This window comes from Rana temporaria, chromosome 2 (assembly GCF_905171775.1).
Source record: "Rana temporaria chromosome 2, aRanTem1.1, whole genome shotgun sequence".
In the NCBI taxonomy this organism is placed as follows: Eukaryota; Metazoa; Chordata; class Amphibia; order Anura; family Ranidae; genus Rana; species Rana temporaria.
In genome coordinates, this window is record NC_053490.1 from 75,430,883 (window position 1) to 75,451,395 (window position 20,513).

A 20,513-nucleotide genomic window follows, 5' to 3' on the forward strand; every position below is an offset into this window, starting at 1 on the left:
GTCGGATAATCCCTCAGTAAACAGCGTTGACACCACGCCAGCCGATCAATCAGTTTGAAGGGGAAAAGGCCCGAGGACACTTCGGCTCGTTTCCTGTGCCCCCGTACCTCAGGCCAAATGAGGTACTGCAGGCCAATGTTTGGCTTTTCTCGGCTCCTGCGCCCCCATACCTCAGGCCAAATTAGGTACTGCAGGCCTATTTTCGGCTCTGCTCGGCTTCTGCGCCCCCGTACCTTAGGCCAAATTAGGTACTGCAGGCCGATTAAGCTTGAATTCTTGTCTTTCGAGTCAACACTCGCAAACCGAGTCAGAATTAAAAAAAATAAAGTTGCTCGCAAATCAAAACGCTCTCAAACCAAGTTACTCTTAAACCGAGGTTCCAGTCTATTTTTTTTTTGTCCTTCCTCTTTCATCCCGATGCAAACCTCTAAATAAAGAATAAAAAAGAAACCTACAGGGATTATTGTCCATGCATATCTCTTGCAGTCAGTTATGTTATTCTGGTTCATGTGAAAACACACTGGTGATTACACATGACGTCGGAAGAGTGCATCATGTCCTATTCTCTAGTGGCATACTTTGCCCGATCGCTTTCTTCATCTTCATATACCAGGTTCCTTGCCAAGAGGGGAGCACAATGACGCAGTATTTTCTGCAAATCACTGGCTCCCTGCTGATGATAATTGCTGATCTTTATGCAGGAGACAAATTAAACTGTTAGCTATTGCCTCGGAAGAGTTATTTTTGTTTACTAGCTAAACTGCTTACAGAAGTAAACTGAATCTTAAATGACTAAAAACACTTAAAGCGGGGGTTCACCCTATCAACGAAAAAAAAAAAAATTTTTTCTTCTTTTATCATCGAGACAGGCATTGTAGCGCGAGCTACAGTATGCCTGTCCCGAATTTTTTACCCCCGTACTCACCTTGTACGCGTAGATCGAAGATACCGGGGAATGGGCGTGCCTATGGAGACGGAGGATGATTGACGGCCGGCTCTGGCGCGTCACGCTTCTCCGGAAATAGCCGAAATAGGCTTGTCTCTTCACGACGCCTGCGCATAGCCTGTGCGCAGGCGCCGTGAAGAGCCGAGACCTACTCCGGCTGTCTTCGGGGAGAGTGACGTGCCAGGGCCGGCCGTCAATCATCCTCCCTCTCCATAGGCACGCCCATTCCCCGCGGGAGCCGAAATCTACGATGTCCGATTACAAGGTGAGTCCGGGGTTAAAAAAATCGGGACAGGCATACTGTAGCTCGCGCTACAATGCCTGTCTCGATGGTAAAATCAAGCCAGTGAGGGTGAACTACCGCTTTAACTGTTACCTCTACTGCTGTCTTAAAAGGACCAGCCTAGATAATTTAACTGCTAATAATTAACCGCTAATAAAATTAATCAGACCTGGTCACTTTGAGGAGCAGAGCCTGGTAATAGTTGCCTTGAACATTCCTGGTTGCTACTTGTCCTGTTTGGTTTACCTTAAAGCGAGAGTTCACCCAAAAATTTTTTTTTAACATTAGATTGAGGCTAATTGTGGGAAGCACAATCAGGTGTTTTTTTTTTTAAATCAATGCAGTACTTACCGTTTTAGAGATAGATGTTCTCGCGGCTTCCGGGTATGGGCTGCGGGACTGGGCGTTCCTATTTGATTGACAGGCTTCCGACCGTCGCTTACAGCGCGTCACGAGTTTCCGAAAGAAGCCAAACGTCGGTGCCGCTCTATACGGCGCCTGCACACCGACGTTCGGCTACTTTCGGCAACTCGTGACGCGCTGTATGCGAAGGTCGGAAGGCTGTCAATCAAATAGGAACGCCCAGCCCCGCAGACCATACCCGGAAGCCGCAGAGAACATCGATCTCTAAAACGGTAAGTACTGCATTGATTTAAAAAAAAAACACCCGATTGTGCTTCCCACAATTAGCCTCAATCTAATGTTAAAAATTTGTTTTTCGGGTGAACCCCCGCTTTAAGTCATTTGAACATGAGCACAGTTTCACGTTATTAAAGTGATTGTAAAGGCTTTTTTTTTAAAATAACAAATATGTTATATTTACCTCCTCTGTGCAGTTGGATTTGCACAGAGCAGCCCAGATCCTTCTCTTCTGCTCTCCTGGCTCCTACTTCTAGTGAGTGCCCCTCAGCCAGCAACTTGCTACAGGGGGCACCCGAGCTGAGTCAGAGCTCCATGTATCCATTTAGACACGGTGACACGGGCCCGCCCCCTTTCTCTCCTGATTGGCTGACTGATTTTGATTGACAGCCACAGGGGCCAATGGTGCCGCTGCTGTGTATCAGCCAATCAGGAGTGTCAGGGACAGCTAAGACACTGCTGGACATTGCTGCAGAGAGAAGGGGCTCGGGTAAGTAATTAGGGGGTGCTGGGGAATGTATACAATGCATTAAGATAAAAAACCTTCTGCCTTTACAACCCCTTTAACCACATGTCGACCGCTGCATGTTGGCAGAATGGCACAGGCAGGCACCAGGACGTATATAATAAGAATAAGATGAATAACATGAATAAGCACTAACTAAGTGTGAAACGCGTTGGCTGTTTTTGATTCTTGCTGTGTATTTGCGGTGTTTGCTTATGTTCCTTCAATAAAGACAACTCAAGAGTTCGTTGGTGTGCGGCCGTCCATCCGTATTTTGCTACTTTCTATTGCCTAGTGCATTGCCAGCACCCACACCCAAAATAACTCACGAAAATATAGGCATTGGTGACTCATCCAAGGCAGTCAGAGGTAGGTGACAAAAAGCAATCCTGCATTAGTCACACTAACCAAATCATCTTATCCGATTTGATGGTAGTCATAAATATAATATTAGATACTACTATCTGCATTCCTCTGAATTAATACTGCATATCAAAAAATGGGAGAAAAAGAATTGGTCAGAAAGGAATACGGATAAATATGACTGCAATTTATTAATTATCCACATAAAAACACATTAAATAACACGAGAGGTGCCAGTATCTCCACAGCACTAGTAAAATTAGACGTTAGTCTAAACAAGGACAAGTGGCCACCACAACCATACACACAGCTTACATATACCTGCAGGAATCAAAGAACTGGGGCATGATAAAGAATATATAAATCACAGGGCTAGATTGAGGATAATATAGCCGCAAAAAAATCTGTGAAGCTAGGTACAGTTCCAATCAATTCTATCACCAGTTCAAAAAGGACTAATTCCACATGGAGATGAAGTAGAATAAACTACAATTCAATGGTAGACAGCAGCATGTGAGTCATTGGAAACACTGCTAGTTTGGCAGTGATAGGTGTGATTACCATATAGTAGGATCTGTTTGAACCAAGCAAGGATTGCTGTAGAGGCTGCAATCAGCAAGATGTACCATACTTCGGTACAGCTGAAAAACAAGATCACAATATCAGTGACTGCTTATTGCTTAGATCTTACCACCCTTGGAAAATAGTCAGTTTCTGTAGATTTCAGAAATTCCTCTGGTTACAGAAGCCGGCGTTTTTGCAAATTCCTCCAGCAGTAGGATAGGAAGTGTGCCTTCAATTCAGGTCCTCTGCATACAAAAAAACTGAGGGTTGAGTTCCAGGGTGAATAGATGCCTTTGTAATGTCTTTGAATGCCAGTAGATGGCAGTGTAGATAGGCAATAAGGCAAGAAGTCAGCATGCAGTTTCAAATACTTACTGTATATCTCAAGGTAATGTCCATGCAGTGATGTATGCTGCAGTAGAAATAAATTCTCAAGTTGGGAGAAAGGGCCCCCAGTAAAGATATAATCGGGTGGCTGAAATGATGGTCAGTCCTGCTTCATCGCTGATAAGCGTAATGCTTACATGTTTCGATCCTAACAGATCTTCATCGGAGCAAGGTGTATGTAAAACGGTGTGTATGGCTGTGGTGGCCACTTGTCCTTGTTTAGACTAACGTCTAATTTTACTAGTGCTGTGGAGATACCAGCACCCACACCCACCTGGACTTATCCACAATTGCACTTGAGATTTCCCTGGAGCGGTGAACCCCACCTCGCTCAGGACGTATATATACGTCCCCTTTAAGAAGCGGCATTGTGGACGAGCGTGCCCGCCTCCAGCTTCGTGACTCCGACCGCGGTTCCCGCGGACTCGATGTCCGCGGGCATACCTGCGATTGTTTTACGGTGAGGAAGAAGGGGGAAATGCTTATGTAAACATTTCCCCAGTCTTTCTAGCAGCCTCAGTTCGTAACAAGCAGTACAAACAAAGGAGGGGTGGGTGCTGTGTCCGTCTATGAACGCAGAGAAATTTATTTTACGGTGAGTACAAAAATCCTATTTTTCACAGTAATCAGTGCATTTTTATAGCACTGATTGCTGTAATGACAATGGTCCCAAGAATGTGTCAAAAGTTTCCGATGTGTCCGCCATAATGTCGCAGTCACGATAAAAATCACTGATCGCCGCCATTACTAGTAAAAAAAAATAATAATAATAATAAAAATGCCATAAAACTACCCCTTATTTTGTAGACGCTATAACTATTGCGCAAACCAATCAATTACGCTTATTGCGATTTTTTTTTTTTTTGCCAAAAATATGTAGAAGAATACTTATCAGCCTAAACTGAGGAAAGACATTTTTTTGGGGATATTTATTATAGCAAAAAGTAAAAAATATTGCATTCTTTCAAAATTTTCGCTCTATTTTTGTTTAGAGCGCAAAAAAAAAAAAAAAAAACAGCAAAGTGGTTAATGTGGACCCCACATCACATCACATACGTATCTCCTAAGCTTTTATACTATTAGCTGTACCATTCTGAGTGTGCATAAATAGCTATAAAACAGGCGCTTTTTGTTTTACAATTTTTTATGTATACTGTATGCCTTAGGCCCTATCAGCCAATATATATATATTATTTTTTTTTTTTTTTTTTTTTTTTTTAATATATTATTAGGCTATATTTCCATACACTGATATTCATACACTGCACTCCCTGATGGCTGAGAAGCCTGAAGTAGTTAACTGTAGAATAACTGTAGCAGCTATGATCTACAAGACTGGTATTCATTTCTGGTCTTCATATAGTAATTGTTGATCTTCAGCGGGTGCCTGATCTTTTTTTACAGTTTTTTTTTTTAAGCAACTGTATGCAGTTTGGAATAAATGGCTCTATAAGTATAGGCTCTAGACCACTTATTCTGGATGTGCAACTGACAGATGAAGTGCAAAAGCAATGATTTGCATGGCTCTGCCTATTGTCCTGAAATTAGGAACAATTTCAGGACATGAAAATTAAGAAGTTAGGACAGGGTAGCACCAGCATTCAACAAAGTAAGAGGAGATTAAAACAGCCATTACTATGAATATGATCTTTACTTAAAGGGTAACTCCACTTTCATGGGGAAAAAATAGCAAATAAAGAAAAAATATAGCGTGTACAATTGCGATACATGTCATATTGTAATTGAATGTTATTAAAAATCATCTTTTCATCAATATGCAACCACTTTAATTTTCTATAAGGCTTCATTTCCATGGACGTTTTAAAAAACGGGCTGTAAAGCTAGTACAGACTCCAGGAAAAAAAGCAGCGTTTTTACCGCGATTTTTCCCGCGTTTTGCATTGAATTCAAGCCGCGTTTTTCTGTTTCTATTCAAAATCAATGGTTCCCTATGGGAGCCCATTGATTTGAATAGAGGTCGCACCAGAAGTCGGATCAAGATGATCCGACTTGTGGGGCGACTGGTGTGCGGAGATTCTTGAAGGGGAACCCCGCGCGAATTAAAAAAAATTTGCGTGAGGTTCCCCCCCAGGATGATACCAGACCCTTCGGTCTGGTATGGATTTTAAGGGGAACACCTACGCCGGAAAAAAAACGGCGTGGGGTTCCCCCAAAATCCATACCAGACCCTTATCCGAGCATGCCGCCCGGCCGATCAGGAATGGGGGTGGGGACGAGCGAGCGCCCTCCTGAGCCGTACCAGGCAGCATGCCCTCAACTTCTGGTGCGACCTCTATTCAAATCAAGGGGCTCCCATAGGGAACCATTGAATTTGAATAGAGACAGAAACGAAGGAGGAGGCTTACAGCTCTAACGCTGGAGCTTCAGAACGCACTGGTCCTGCGTTTTTTTTTGCAGCTTAAAAACGGCTCAGCCATCTACAGTATTCACAAAGCACTTGCTCCCTAAGTTACGGCGGCGTAGCGTAAATGGGCCCTTGTAAGCCCGCCTAATTCAAAGTAGGCAGGTAGTGGGCGTGCTACATTTAAATTAACCGTGACCCCATGTAAATGAAGGGCCGAACGGCGCATGCGCGCGCATGTTTAGAATCACGTCACATATACTCCCTAAGATATGACGGCTCAATGCGTACGACGTGAACGTAACCTACGCCCAGCCCCATTCACGTACGACTTACGTAAACGACGTAAAATCCGACGGCTGTTCCGACGTCCATGCCCTAACATGACTTACCCCTGCTTTATGAGGGATAACTTTACGCCGGACGTACGCCTTGCGTAAACGGCGTGGATTACTGCGAAGGGCGTAAGTACGTTCGTGAATCGGCGTATCTAGCTCATTTACATATTCGACGCGTAAATCAATGGAAGCGCCCCTTGCGGCCATCGTAAATATGCGCCCAAGATACGACGGCGTAGGAGACTTACGTCGGTCTGATCAAGCCAAAATTCAGGCGTATCTTGTACTGAGAATAAGGCGCATAGATGCATCGGTGTCTATATTAAGACCATGGGGTGTATAGCATTTAAGACGGGGGGCTATACACCCCATGGTCTTAATATATACACCGACGTAAATGCGTTCATAAATAATGCTTGATGCCTTTAGGGTTTATGGTGTATAATATTGGTCTATATGCTCTTTATGTACATTGTGGTCCTTTATACTAGCCTCATTTTTATCTCACCAGGATGGGACTATTTAATTTATTTTTATTTTTTGTCTCCCCATATAATTTGGAATTTTTGGCCAAATTCATATTTTTCCCACAATTTTAATTTATTATATGAAAATTTTATATTTTCATATATTTTTTATACTTCGAGATTTTTTCACATTATTATTTTTATATACTGTAATATAATTCGTATTTATTTTTATATGGAAACGGGGGTTGATTTGAATATGTTTCCATTATCAATTATCTATGAATTCTTACAGTTTTACACTTGTACATTTTTCACAAGTTTATATTTCTCACATAATTATACTAACTCAATATGTAATTTATAGTCCTCATAAGGCTTAACATTTGAGTCTAATTATGGAACCCATTAGTTATTAACACTGATGCATTTGGTTATGCTCATTTGGTAATGCTCATCTAATTATTTTATATATTTTTTACTGGCATGCTGTTTCATCTCCGACCAGGAGGGGGACGGATTGCCTTTGTTTGTCACTGACACTTTACACATGTTTTTGACTTCGTTTTTCTACATAGAATACATTTAAATATATACATATAGAAATGTTTGTAATAAACACATTCTTAAACGTTTTATGTGTATGTCCCGTTAGGATAGATATCTCCCTGTCTTCAGCCTTCGAGAATTCCTGGTCTCGCATATAGTTACCATACAGTTTCCCACTTTCAAAATGGCGTTTCTGTTACTTCCGGTTCCTGGCGGTCAAAGCGAGGCCTGGTTATTTAAAGCGGTGGATCACTGCAGAGCCCAACCCCATTGAAAACGTCAATCTATGACGAAACGCGGCTGGGTCAACGGCGTGCAGTGACGTCACCACGTTCTCACGAGGAGGAAGGGCTCCTGTCCGGCCGGCATTTGTTTTTTATATGCCTGTTTACAACTAATCGCTGTAAGTAGGATTTTACTTTTTAAATAAATATTCTTTGGAACGTATTACACTATGTGCAGTTCTTTTTTTGCATAATATGTTGCTGGGCTCCCGGATTTGCCTAAGAGGATCTGTCTGTGCCAAGTCTGTTGCATCCCTCCGTGGATATATGGCTGTATGATCTATGCTGCACATCCATTTTTATCCTGTCCTGTGGCTACACTCTCTGGATATCCTGCTGGGATTAATAAATAACGCTGTTATTTGTTTTATTTCTGGTAAGCCTCAGTCCATGTGGTGGCGGATCACTTTATCATCAGTGCACCGGGTGTTGTCTGTTCAAGATTTTCAGTGTACACTTTTGGACTTTATTGATTATTCACTTGTGGATTCACAAAGGACTTGACTGTTATAGTATTTGGTTGGCGCAATTTTTCTTCTTTTTCCATTATTTTGTGTTAGGTCACGCCATTGCTGCCTTCTTATTTATTCACTTATTTTTTTCATTGATTGGTTAGCGCAATTTTTTTCCTTTTTTCAAAAGTGGAGTTATGCCGCGTACACACAATCGGAAATTCTGACAAGAAAAGTCCGATATGAGCTTTTAATAGAAAATTCCAGGCTCCAACTGGACTTTTCTGCCGGAATTCCCGCCAAGAAAAATTTGAGAGCTGGTTCTCAAATTTTCTGACGGGAAAAGTTCTTGTCGGAAATTCCCATCGTCTGTATGCAATTCCGATGGAGAAAAATCCTACGCATTCTCAGAATCAATTTGACGCATACTCAGACGCATTGAACTTCATTTTTCTCGGCTCGTCGTAGTGTTGTACGTCACCGCATTCTTGACGGTCGGAATTTGGTGTGACCGTGTGTATACAAGACAAGTTTGAACCACAATTCAGTCGGAAAAAATCCACGGTTTTCTTGTCAGAATATTTTTGTCTGTTCTGGCCAAAGCCGGTGTCATGTTTGCGGTTAACTGCTTCACAGAAAAAGAAAAGAAATAGGATTTGTTTTTTTTAAATTGGAAGAATTTTTGGAAGAATTTTTTTTAAGCACCCTATCCCTCTGTGCTCACTTGCAGAAGCAAACGCATATGTAAACAGCGTAAACCCCACATGTGAGGTATCGCTGCAATTGTTAGACCGAGAACAATAATTCTAGTACTAGACCTCCTCTGTAGCTCTAACCAGGTAACTTTTTATGGTACAGTTTACAGGTGACAGGCGGGGCTGTATTTTACTGCACGGTCGGGTCTTCACCCTCCTCAATGTGTGGAACCCGGGGTGGACCGCCCCCCCCCTTCCCTTCCCGGTGTGCCACTGTGTTTTTTATCCCTATTCATATTTTGCTATTATGTAGATTTAGAAGGATGTTGAACAAGGTTAGAATTGTTACCGGCTTCTGAGAATGGTAAAAGTTATCTAGAGCATGTGCCGTGACTGATTAATGTTTTCTGTACCACCTGTACAGCTACACAAGCCATTAAGCATTACAGTAATACAGACAAATGTGGGCCTTTGAATAGCAGGGAAGCCATTCTGCATTAGATAAACACCAAGATAAAAAATCAGCAGTTAGACTTCCCAGTGTGTGAATTTAAATACCAAATGCTCACGTTTAACTGGGGTGTTATCTTTAAATGCATCTCCTGGATTTTTGGCTGTCTCTCTATCTGATTGCTCTGGAGGAAACATGAACACAAGTGCATGGGAAATGTTTTAGCTCCGGGTACCACCTCTACATTTATGCCGTCTTTGCTCTTTACATAGTGTAGTAAACAGCAGGATAGCTTGCAAGTCACCAGAAAGCTTGCCATCAGCGTCTACTTACATCTCTAGAATGACATTTAATAGGTTCATGTGTTTTCTACTGTTACAGCTGCCAGGTATTGATGTGATCTTGTTTTCCTATATGAACTATGAAACTTTATGTTATTTCTTAGTTCTCGCTCGTTCTTCTGCTTCATTAGATAATACACTTACATCAAATCTGGAATCCCATTTCATCCTTTGATCCTAAATCATTAGAGGTTTAACTCAGCCAGAGGCTGGATTCATGAACACATCAGAAAATGTCTTTTCTCTTTCCTCTAGAATACTTGCTAAAAGTCTCACTAGGTGATACATTGTTTCTGAATATTTATGTTTAATATTCTGAATATTTACTGTGACATGAAGATTTGAACTGAGCGATCTGTCTGTCATCTTCGGGGCTTGCAGTAATCTTACAGATTCAATTTTAATTGCAGACCTCGGTCATACAGGATGCTGTTAAGAAACAGCCAGCTGATGCAGTACATGTCACCAGGGGAAATCCAGGCAATAAGTAAGTCGGTTCTTCTTTCTTTTCACCACAGGTCCCATTAAAGGAATGGGTCATTTATAAACATGAGAGTGACATAAAGGCAGTAAATCTTTGTCGTCCCCCCCCCCCCCCATCACATAGAGTGGCAGTAAAAAGGGAAGTATGGCCAAAGCGGTGAAGCAGTGGGGAACCCTAACTTCAGTCACTCCTAGGGGGGAAGTGCTACATTTGCTCAATATCAAAGTGGATCATAAGCTGTGAATGATGTGTTTGCCTACACATGAGCAGAGTATTAATACAGTAGGTCCGGCCTGACAGTGAGACTACAGTAAAACCTTGGATTGCAACCATAATTCGTTCTGGAAACATGCTTGTAATCCAAAGCACTTGTATGTCAAAGCAAATTTTCCCATAAGAAATAATAGAAACTCAAATGATTTGTTTCACAACCATTTATTTATAAGTCCCTCAGTCTATTGTCCATATAAAAAGGTTATTCTCATCGGACCAAACCGACCATGTGTACGGGGCCTTAGTGTTGCAATATGGTTACATTTAATGAAGGTTCAACATTTAGCAAATCGCATGGTTGATGAGTAAAAGAGGCACATCTAGGTATGCAGGCATCCGGGGTAAAGTTGTCCACAGATCATCCCCTGCACTGCTGGCTCTCACCGCTGTCGGTCTGCAATTTGTGACCAGGAAGACTACCACGCAGTAGAGCGATCTGAAAGCGAGGCTTGAACTGCTCGTGGAGCACAGTGTGGGAGGGATGACGTCAGTGGTGGTGAGGAGGATGGTCTATGTGGACAGCTTTACCCTGGATGCCGGCATACTTAGATGTGCCCGTTTTAATCATCAACCATGTGAGTTTCTGAGGCTCCTCTGTTCTCTTTTGTACTCAGTTGTGACTTGACGCTACTTGTATATCAAGACATCACTTGTATATCAAGTCAACATTTATGAAAAAAATTAGCTTAGCTCTCAAACCAAGGTATTCATTACATAAACCAGGTACATTTGGTGCTAGTCATATGGAGACTTCCTGGCCAGTTGTATACCTTTGTGGTTATCGGGGTCCTTTGAGAGCCACCAAATGCTAATCATTTAGAAAATCTTCCAGAGCTCATTAATTGATGGGAGTAATGGACCAACCTAATTTTCACTGCCTAGAATTTAGAGAAATGAATGCCATCACGATACCCAAGCTAAAGGAGCTAAAATAAGCCCTGATGCCACAAAGTAAAAATTTTGTGATGCCGATTTATATTTATAGATAGATATAAAAATTCTAAAATTATCCAAAAATACAGACTGATTTTATATAGTTCTGATTTTGATGTATTCTCAAGCACAGGATCCAGATGCTATCATGTATAAAGTTCTCAGGTGGACATTATTCCTTTCTGCATGGAGAGATTTCAATTCAAGATTTTTTTCTTTCATGTGAACAGGGATATAGTACAGCTAAGGAGTTTAAATGGTCTATTAAAAGCTAGTTTTATTGCAGGTCTGTTGTAGCTTAATCTACTATTGAAAAGTAAAGCCCCTGTGCAGAATGTCAGCTCAGGAATGATTGAGAGGATTTACGAGCAGGGGACCGTAGAAGTGAGCCGAGATGGACTAGGAGAGGGAAAGGTGCTTAGGAATCACAGTATATTATTGTATGTTTAGTGGCTGATAATATTCATAATAAGCTATGTTGTAAATCTGGCGATTAGTTCACCTTATAAAAGGGAAAGTAGAAGTTCCTGTCTATTTGATCGTATGCTGTTTATTGGTTTTCTTGTCATAGTACAAAGAAAGTACAAAGCGATAACAGCTATGTGAACAATCAGCATACCGGTAATTAATCACATAAAGAAAGAGGAAACAAGGTCAAATTTCACATCGATATGACTGTTGGTGAGGGATATCCTTATGCCGCGTACACACGATCGGAAATTCCGACAAGAAAAGTTTGATGTGAGCTTTTTGGTCGAAAATTATGTTAGGTATTTTCACATACAATGGCCTAACTTTAGGGCGGCCTAGCCTAGCCTTTTTAGGCTACACCGCCGTAAATTAGTTAGGCTAGTAGTGATTCACAAACCACTTACCTGCTAATCTACAGTGGTGTAGCCTAAAAAGAGCGGGCGTAAGGGCGCCTAATTCAAATGACTTGGAGGGGGGCGTGTTGTATGGAAATGAGGCTTGACCTCACGTTTTTTGACACTGCGCATGCGCCGGGCGACTACATTTCCCAGTGCGCATTGCGGCTAAGTAGGCCGTACGGGCCTATTGATTTCGACGTGTACGTAAACTACGTAAATCCCGATTCGCGGACGACTTGCGCAAACGACGTAAAAAATGTGAACCTCGCGGCGGGAACGGCGGCCATACTTAACATTCTTATTCCACCTCATAGGTGGAATAACTTTAGGCGGCCTATCCCTTACGGAAACGACGTAATGCGACGGTGTAGGCCTTGCGTACGTTCGTGAATCGGCGTATTCCCTCATTTACATAATCTACACCGGCCGCAATGGAAGCGCCATCTAGCGGACAACAGAAACATTGCAAGCTAAGATAGAACGGCGCAAGCCGGCCTATCTTAGCTTTGTTTAAAGCGGGAGTTCACCCATTTAAAAAAAAAAAAAAAATCTCCCCTTAGCTTCCTGCTCGTTCGGTCTAGGGGAATCGGCTATTTATATTAAAATATGTGCAGTACTTACCCGTTTTCGAGCTGCATCTTCTTCCGTCGCTTCCGGGTATGGGTCTTCGGGAGCGGGCGTTCCTTCTTGATTGACATTCTTCCGAGAGGCTTCCGACGGTCGCATCCATCGCGTCACTCGTAGCCGAAAGAAGCCGAACGTCGGTGCGGCTCTATACTGCGCCTGCGCACCGACGTTCGGCTTCTTTCGGAAAATCGTGACGCGATGGATGCGACCGTCGGAAGCCTCTCGGAAACCTGTCAATCAAGAAGGAACGCCCATTCCCGAAGCCCATACCCGGAAGCGACGGAGAGGATGCGTCTCGTAAACGGGTAAGTACTGCACATATTTTAAAATAAATAGCCGAGCAGGAATCTAAGGGGGAAAAGTGCCCTCTAAGGGTGAACCCCCGCTTTAAGTGTATCTCTGTTTGAGAATACACTTAAACAAACGCCGGCGTAGATTCAGAGTTAGGTCGGCTTATCTACTGATAAGCCGGCCTAACTCTTTGTGAATCTACCTATGTGTATGCTCTGACTTTTTCTGTTGGAATTTCCGACAGCAAAAATTTAAGAGCTGGTTCTCTATTTTTCCAAGAAGAAAAGTTCTTATCGTCTGTATGCAATTCCGACGCGAAAAAAACACACATGCTCGGAATCAATTCGACGCATGCTCGAAATCATTGAACTTAATTTTTCTCGGCTTGTTGTAGTGTTGTACGTCACTGCGTTCTTGACGGTCGGAATTTCATGTGACCGTGTGTATGCAACACAAGTTTGAGCCAACATTCCGTCGGAAAAAAAATTCACGGTTTTCTTGTCGGAATTTCCGATCGTGTGTACGCGACATTAGGTAATATGATGACGAGAATTCACAAACAGTTCGGGTTTCTCATCCGGGTAAGACTAAAACTGAATCATCATAAAAGACGGGCACTGTGTAGTATATTTAAGCGTCATCTAGTGATCATGAACCATATAACTAGGGGTCTCAAAAACTGGTCGATACAGGAACTGAACCAGAAAGAAAAGGAAGTGAAAAGAGGGGGGTGGGAAGGAGCGTAGAGGGCAGTCAAGGTAGCGTCATCCTAGACCTCAATTATCCGTAGACAAATATTGTATCCAGGTTTGCCATGTCTTATTGAATTGAGCCTGGTTGTTGCAAGTCATCTTATCCTTAAAGTGTATGTAAACCCAATTTATTTTTATTTTTTTGGCTGGCAAAATGTATAGTATAGGATTTCAGATCATCTGTGCCCAGTCTTGCCACAGAGAGTTAGTCCAGCTCTGAGCAATCCTCTTCTCTTTTTTTCAGTGGTATAAAACAGACAAAAGGAAAAAACCCTATTTTCCCCCCTGCTGTGAGTGACAGGTGATCCAAAACTTGGTCACCTTGGGATACCGCCACCAAATATGTGCCATTGTACCTACCTGGCCACAGTATCTAAAACAACAGGAGGGGGCTTGCAAATTCATCTTGACAATCCTCGATGGACCCATATACCATCCTAATGGTGTCTTATAAGTAGATTCCACGTTCACATTGGGCCGATTCTGCAGCTATTGCCGGCAATGGCACTGTCCGGACTGTTGCAACGCCGACTTTGCCGTGCCGCATCGATTCCCAAAATGAGTTCCTGTACTACTTTTTGGCGACTTCAGGGGCGACTTGAATAAACATCTGTGCATGAACCCGCACAGATATCTGTCAAATCACCCCCGAAGTCGGACTGCATTGCTGGTTAAACTCACACAATTTCTAACCCGCATCGGTGTGTACCTGGGCTTAGGCTGTGGTAATCAATATTTTAGAAAGGTTATTAATTGTTTTATGCCATTCTGGGAGTTCCCAAGAAATGTTTAGGTCTCTATTCCAGTGTTCCATGTATAGGAGCCTGCGTGCTGGGTCAGTCAGAAAGCTACACTATATTACCAAAAGTATTGGGACATGCCTTTACACACATATCAACTTTAATGACACCCCAGTCTTAGTCCGTAGGGTTCAATATTGGCCCACCCTTTGCAGCTATAACAGCTTCAACTCTTCTGGAAAGGCCGTCCACAAGGTTTAGAAGTATGTCTATGAGAATGTTTGACCATTCTTCCAGAAGCGCATTTGTGAGGTCAGGCACTGATGTTGCCTGACCACAGTCTCCACTCTAATTCATCCCAAAGGTGTTCTATTGGGTTGAGGTCGGGTCTCTGTGCAGGCCAGTCAAGTTCCACCACCCTAAACTCGCTCATCCATACTATATTGCCAAAGGTTTAGAGCCACCCCTCCAAATCACTTGGTGGAGGAAGGATTATAGTGTGGGTTGTTTTCCAGGGGTTGGGCTTTGCCTAATAGCTCCAGTGAAGGGAACTCCTAATCCCCTTTACACACAGTCGGAATTTCCGATGTGTATACCCCATCAGACTTTTTTCGTCGGAAATTCCAACAGACTAAGAGAGAAGATGTTCTCTATTTTTTAGACGGAAAAAAATCCTATTGGAAAATCCGTTCGTCTGTATGGAATTCCGATCGGAAAAAAGACATGCATGCTCGAAAACAATTCAACGCATGCTCGGAAGCATTGAACTTAATTTTTCTGGGTTCGTCGTAGTGTTGTACGTCACCGCGTTCCTGACGGTCGGATATTGGTGTAACCGTGTGTATGCAAGCCAAGCATGAGCAGAATTCCGTCGGGAAAAACATCCGATTTTTTTTTCAGCGGAAAATCCGTTCGTGTGTACACAGCATTAGGCCACAGCATAGTAAGAATACACTTTAAAGTGGAGTTCCACCCATAAATATAACATTACATCAGTAGTTTTAAAAAAAATGTCATTAGTCCTTTACGAAAAAAACGTTTTTTTTTAGATGCCTTCAAAGTGTTGTTGCTAGGCAGAATAGATAATCTTCCCACTTCCTGCACCTAAGTGCTTAAGCTTCCTAACCTACACCGCACAGACTCCTGGGAATGTAGTGGGTGTAACTTTCCAGGAGTCTGTGCACTCCCCAGTCTCAAAGAATCATGTGACTTGGACAGCACAGGTGCTGAAACCTGATCTGACACTGCTTGTGCAGCACTGAGCATGTGCGAGATCTGCAAGGCTGAAATCCAGGAAGTCATACAGTCTGGCTTCATGATGCCCACACTTAAGATGGCCCCAGTCAATTTCTATTTTATAAAGTGTCTAAATGCTGTAACAACCTAACAAAACGGACCTTAGTTTACAGACTAACTTTACTAGACTACATTAAGCTTGTGTATTACAGGGGTATTTATATTTAAAAAGTGAAATTGTGGCCGGAACTCCGCTTTAAGGAGAGGGATTATCCCACATGTATTATTTGTGAAGCAAATTGTTTTTAAGTAGAATAATTCTCAACCAGCTGTTTTCTATGTGTATGTTTTTTATATTACAAAAGCAAAATGATTATCTAAAACTTGTATTATTCTGGTCTCATCTTATAATGTCTCTGTGGCACGCAGCTGTCATTTTTCAAATGGCCACAGTTACATAAAGCTTTCCTCCATTAACGAGATTTAATGTATTTTTTCTAATGTATGCATAGTAATGTTTTATTTCTTTTTTTCCAGAGTAATGTATAATGCATCTGTGAACCAAAGAATGTCAGAAAAAAAGAAAAAGCCAATTAAAAAGACTGTAAAAGTTTCTTCCAAAACAAACCTAGAACGGTGAAGCTAAGGAGTTTTTGGAGGCAATGAGAACAGATTTCTTCATATAGTTTAAACCAAGAGGCCCATTGTTTCTTTCTATCCGAGAAGAACTTTCAGAATTTATGAAGCACTAAGAAGACATAGCAAATGTGCTGTTATATCCTTATCCAGGGCATGTTATCTGGCCTTGCCAAGAACCATGTATGGACAACTGCTACCAAAGGCCCATCCTGTAAAGAACCCGGTACTCACAAAGGTTATTGTACTTCCTCAGTTTGGCACTGCTTCCCCTCCTTTTAGCAGGCAATCATTACCAAGGGATTAAGCACTGCTTCCCCTTCTTTTAGCAGGCAATCATTAGCAAGGGATTAAGCACTGCTTCCCCTCCCTTTAGCAGGCAATCATTACCAAGGGATTAAGCACTGCTTCCCCTTCTTTTAGCAGGCAATTATTACCAAGGGATTAAGCACTGCTTCCCCTCCTTTTAGCAGGCAATCATTACCAAGGGATTAAGCACTGCTTCCCCTTCTTTTAGCAGGCAATTATTACCAAGGGATTAAGCACTGCTTCCCCTTCTTTTAGCAGGCAATTATTACCAAGGGATTAAGCACTGCTTCCCCTCCTTTTAGCAGGCAATTATTACCAAGGGATTAAGCACTGCTTCCCCTCCCTTTAGCAGGCAATCATTACCAAGGGATTAAGCACTGAAGCACAGGTCTTGTTCTTCCTTTGGAATGGATGGGTGATCTGTGTATATGATGGACCTCATTTTGATCTGAACACAAGCAAACATCAGTGCGTGGATCTGTGTGTGAGGAGGTGCAGCATGGTGTGGCTGCAGTAAACACTCTGTCCAGATTCAGTAACAGAACTGTATTGTAAATGTAGTTTAAATTAGTACAACTGCCTCGGCATAAAGTCAACTTGACCATGCACACTCAATGTATGTAGCAGGAAACAGTGTAGCAGCAGGTCTCGGATGCACTGACAGCGCCTGTCTCAAGGGATGGAATGCAGCCTGGCTGGTCTGTGCCCATACAGGGAGGGTTGGTGTGTCCTTGCTTTTTCCCTACTCATCTGGAGCCTCTCCTTACCACTATGACTGTTCCTGACAGATGGGTGACCTGACCCTACACTACCCACATGCAAAATGCGTAGTAAGCTCGGGAGCCAGAACCATAAATAGACTCTGTCTGACCCAAGATGGCCTCCAGAGTCACTTGGGGCAGCAGCATCCATCTGGATAGCTTCCCCAGTGACCCAGGAAACCATAGAGGAAGCATGTTCCTCCTGACTTAATGTCCCTCTGCAATTCCGCTGCGGTTCATTGCCACATGCAGTGGAGAAAGGTGACTGCACCTGCCTACATGTGCCTGGCCCATGTCACTTAGGCAGCACAATCAAGGAACATAGCAGTGAATTATTGGAGTGCCACTGACCTTGCTGGTTAAAAAGATTGTAAATTATACACAGATTACAAATCTGCTGGCTCCATAAGACTCTGAATAACTATATGGACACTAGAATAACTGTTACTGAAAGATCAAACAGTTGTTAATTCGATATAGGCAAGTATAATGTCCAATGCTGTGCATAAGTCACTGGTAGTCTGCCACCATGTGCTAATATTTGGTGCACACTAGCACGTCATGGCTAATGGCTCCTGGAGATCCATTTTTTTAAATGGTGGAGATTACATATTGCTAAAGTGGAATTAATGTACCTGTGCCAATGATTACACACTGTCGTTCTGAATCAGTCATTCATGCCCCAACCAACCTCGGGCGGTTATGAATCACTACCCAAGGTCGTTCTGTGCATCCACTGCTAGCACATCAATAAAGTATGAACTAGAGCCTCTAGAGCAGGGGTCTCAATCTCAAATTACCTGAGGGCCACAAGACAAGTTTTCATATGCCATGGGGGGCCGCATGCAAACTTTCAAACTTCAAAAACAACAGTACTGGTGTCAGCGAACACATTATTAACCCCCAGCACTGGTGTCAGCGAACACATTATTAACCCCCAGCACTGGTGTCAGCGAGCGCATTATTACCACCAGCACTGGTGTAAGTCAGGGTTTGACAAATTTGCTTGGAATCTAGGAGCCAGCTAAAAAAGTTAGGAGCCAGAAAACGCACCCCGTCCCGACGAGCTTGCGCGCAGAAGCGAACACATACGTGAGCAGCGCCCGCATATGTAAACGGTGTTCAAACCACACATGTGAGGTATCGCCACGATTGGTAGAGTGAGAGCAATAATTCTAGCTCCTCTGTAACTTAAAACATGCAACCTGTAGATTTTTTTAAACGTCGCCTATGAAGATTTTAAAGGGTAAAAAAGTTTGTTGGCATTCCACAAGCGGACACAATTTTGAAGCGTGGCATGTTAGGTATGAATTTACTCGGCGTAACATTATCTTTCATAATATTAAAAAAAATGGGGATAACTTTACTGTTGTCTTATTTTTTAATTAAAAAAAGTGTAATTTTTTTCCAAAAAAGTGCGCTTGTAAGACCGCTGCGCAAATACGGCGTAACAGAAAGTATTGCAACGATCGCTATTTTATTCTCTAGGGTGTTAGGATAAAAAATATATATATAATGTTTGGGGGTTCTAATTAGAGGGAAGAATATGGCAGTGAAAATAGTGTAAAATGACATTAGAATTGCTGTTTAACTTGTAATGCTTAACTTGTAATACCAACGGCCACCACCAGATGGCGCCAGCTCACATCTGGTGGTAATAACTTGTAATACCAACGGCTCACCACCAGATGGCGCCAGCTCACAAAAAAAATATGTTTTTTTTTTGCTCCCCCCACTTCCACCCTGCCTGCAGGCCATTCATAACTGTTCCGCGGGTCGCAAATGGCCCGCGGGCCGGTACTTTGAGACCACTGCTCTAGAGCAGTGATGGTGAACCTTGGCACCCCAGATGTTTTGGAACTACATTTCCCATGATGCTCACCTACACTGCAGCGTACATGAGCATCATGGGAAATGTAGTTCCAAAACATCTGGGGTGCCAAGGTTCACCATCACTGCTCTAGAGCCTCTAAATCAGGGGTGTCAAACTGGCGGCCCTCCAGCTGTTCCGAAACTACAAGTCCCATCATGCCTCTGCCTGTGGGAGTCATGCTTGTAACTGTTAGCCTTGCAATGCCTCATGGGACTTGTAGTTTTGCAACAGCTGGAGGGCCGCCAGTTTGACACCCCTGCTCTAAGTGAACATCTAGTACTGTAAAGTTATTTAACAGCCTCCACTAATTCCCACTTCTCCTACACAGAGGGCTCACTGTGGAAAATTAACGGAACGGATTCTAAATACTCCAGCAGTATAGTGTATGTTACCTCAACATTTCATATTCCTGATATGTGTCTGCTATACCATGTACTTGTGTTAAAAAGTACACCGTTCTCTTTGTATTTCTTCCTTTGTGTAAAATAGTATCCATTGTGATCCTGCCATTTCTCTTGCTTCCTGTTTCAAACTGACCATGCTAGGCATGAAGGCACATGTATCATTGTCAGTTTTCTGGCTGTGCTTGGAGAATAGCCTACCTGTCCTCCAGTGATCAGACTTGTGCTGACCCCCCCCCCCCCCCTGCACAGCCATTCACAGGAAAAATCAGTGTGCTGTGGTTTCTCCACCCCCAGCTCTATAAGCCCCTTCTGCAGCTGAGAGCAGAGGTTATGTGATCACCTATTAAAAAAAGGTATTTATAAATATATATATATATGTTTTGCCTTTAATTTCTATTTCAAACGTTGTTTTACAAGCTGAGGGCTTACATATACTTTAGCGATATTGCTTATCTGTTATGCAAATGTACAGATCTGGTCTTTTGCAGTAATTAAATGTAAACTATCTTTGTATACCACTGTTTTTTTTTATAATAATTCTACACTGCACGACTATTTACGTCGGCAGGATGGCACGGCTGCGCATATGGACGTACCTGTACGTCCCCTTTAAATTGCGTGATTGCGGGCGCGCGTGCGTGAGTGTGACCGCGGGTCCCGCGGACTCGGTTTCCGCCGGGTGCCCGCAATTGTGTCACG

General features: G+C 42.7%; 1 protein-coding gene across 1 annotated transcript in view; it reads left to right on the top strand.

Moving 5' to 3' along the window:
- LOC120929150 (coiled-coil domain-containing protein 169-like) overlaps positions 1–18,380 on the top strand; it is a 76,419-nt gene extending 58,039 nt beyond the window's left edge. Inside the window, exons 7-8 of the mRNA XM_040340399.1 lie at positions 10,037–10,113; positions 16,369–18,380. Coding sequence (XP_040196333.1) covers positions 10,037–10,113; positions 16,369–16,471 — 180 coding nt within the window. The 3' untranslated portion in view covers positions 16,472–18,380. The remainder of the gene's footprint in view (positions 1–10,036; positions 10,114–16,368) is intronic.
- The last annotated feature ends 2,133 nt before the right edge of the window (positions 18,381–20,513 follow it).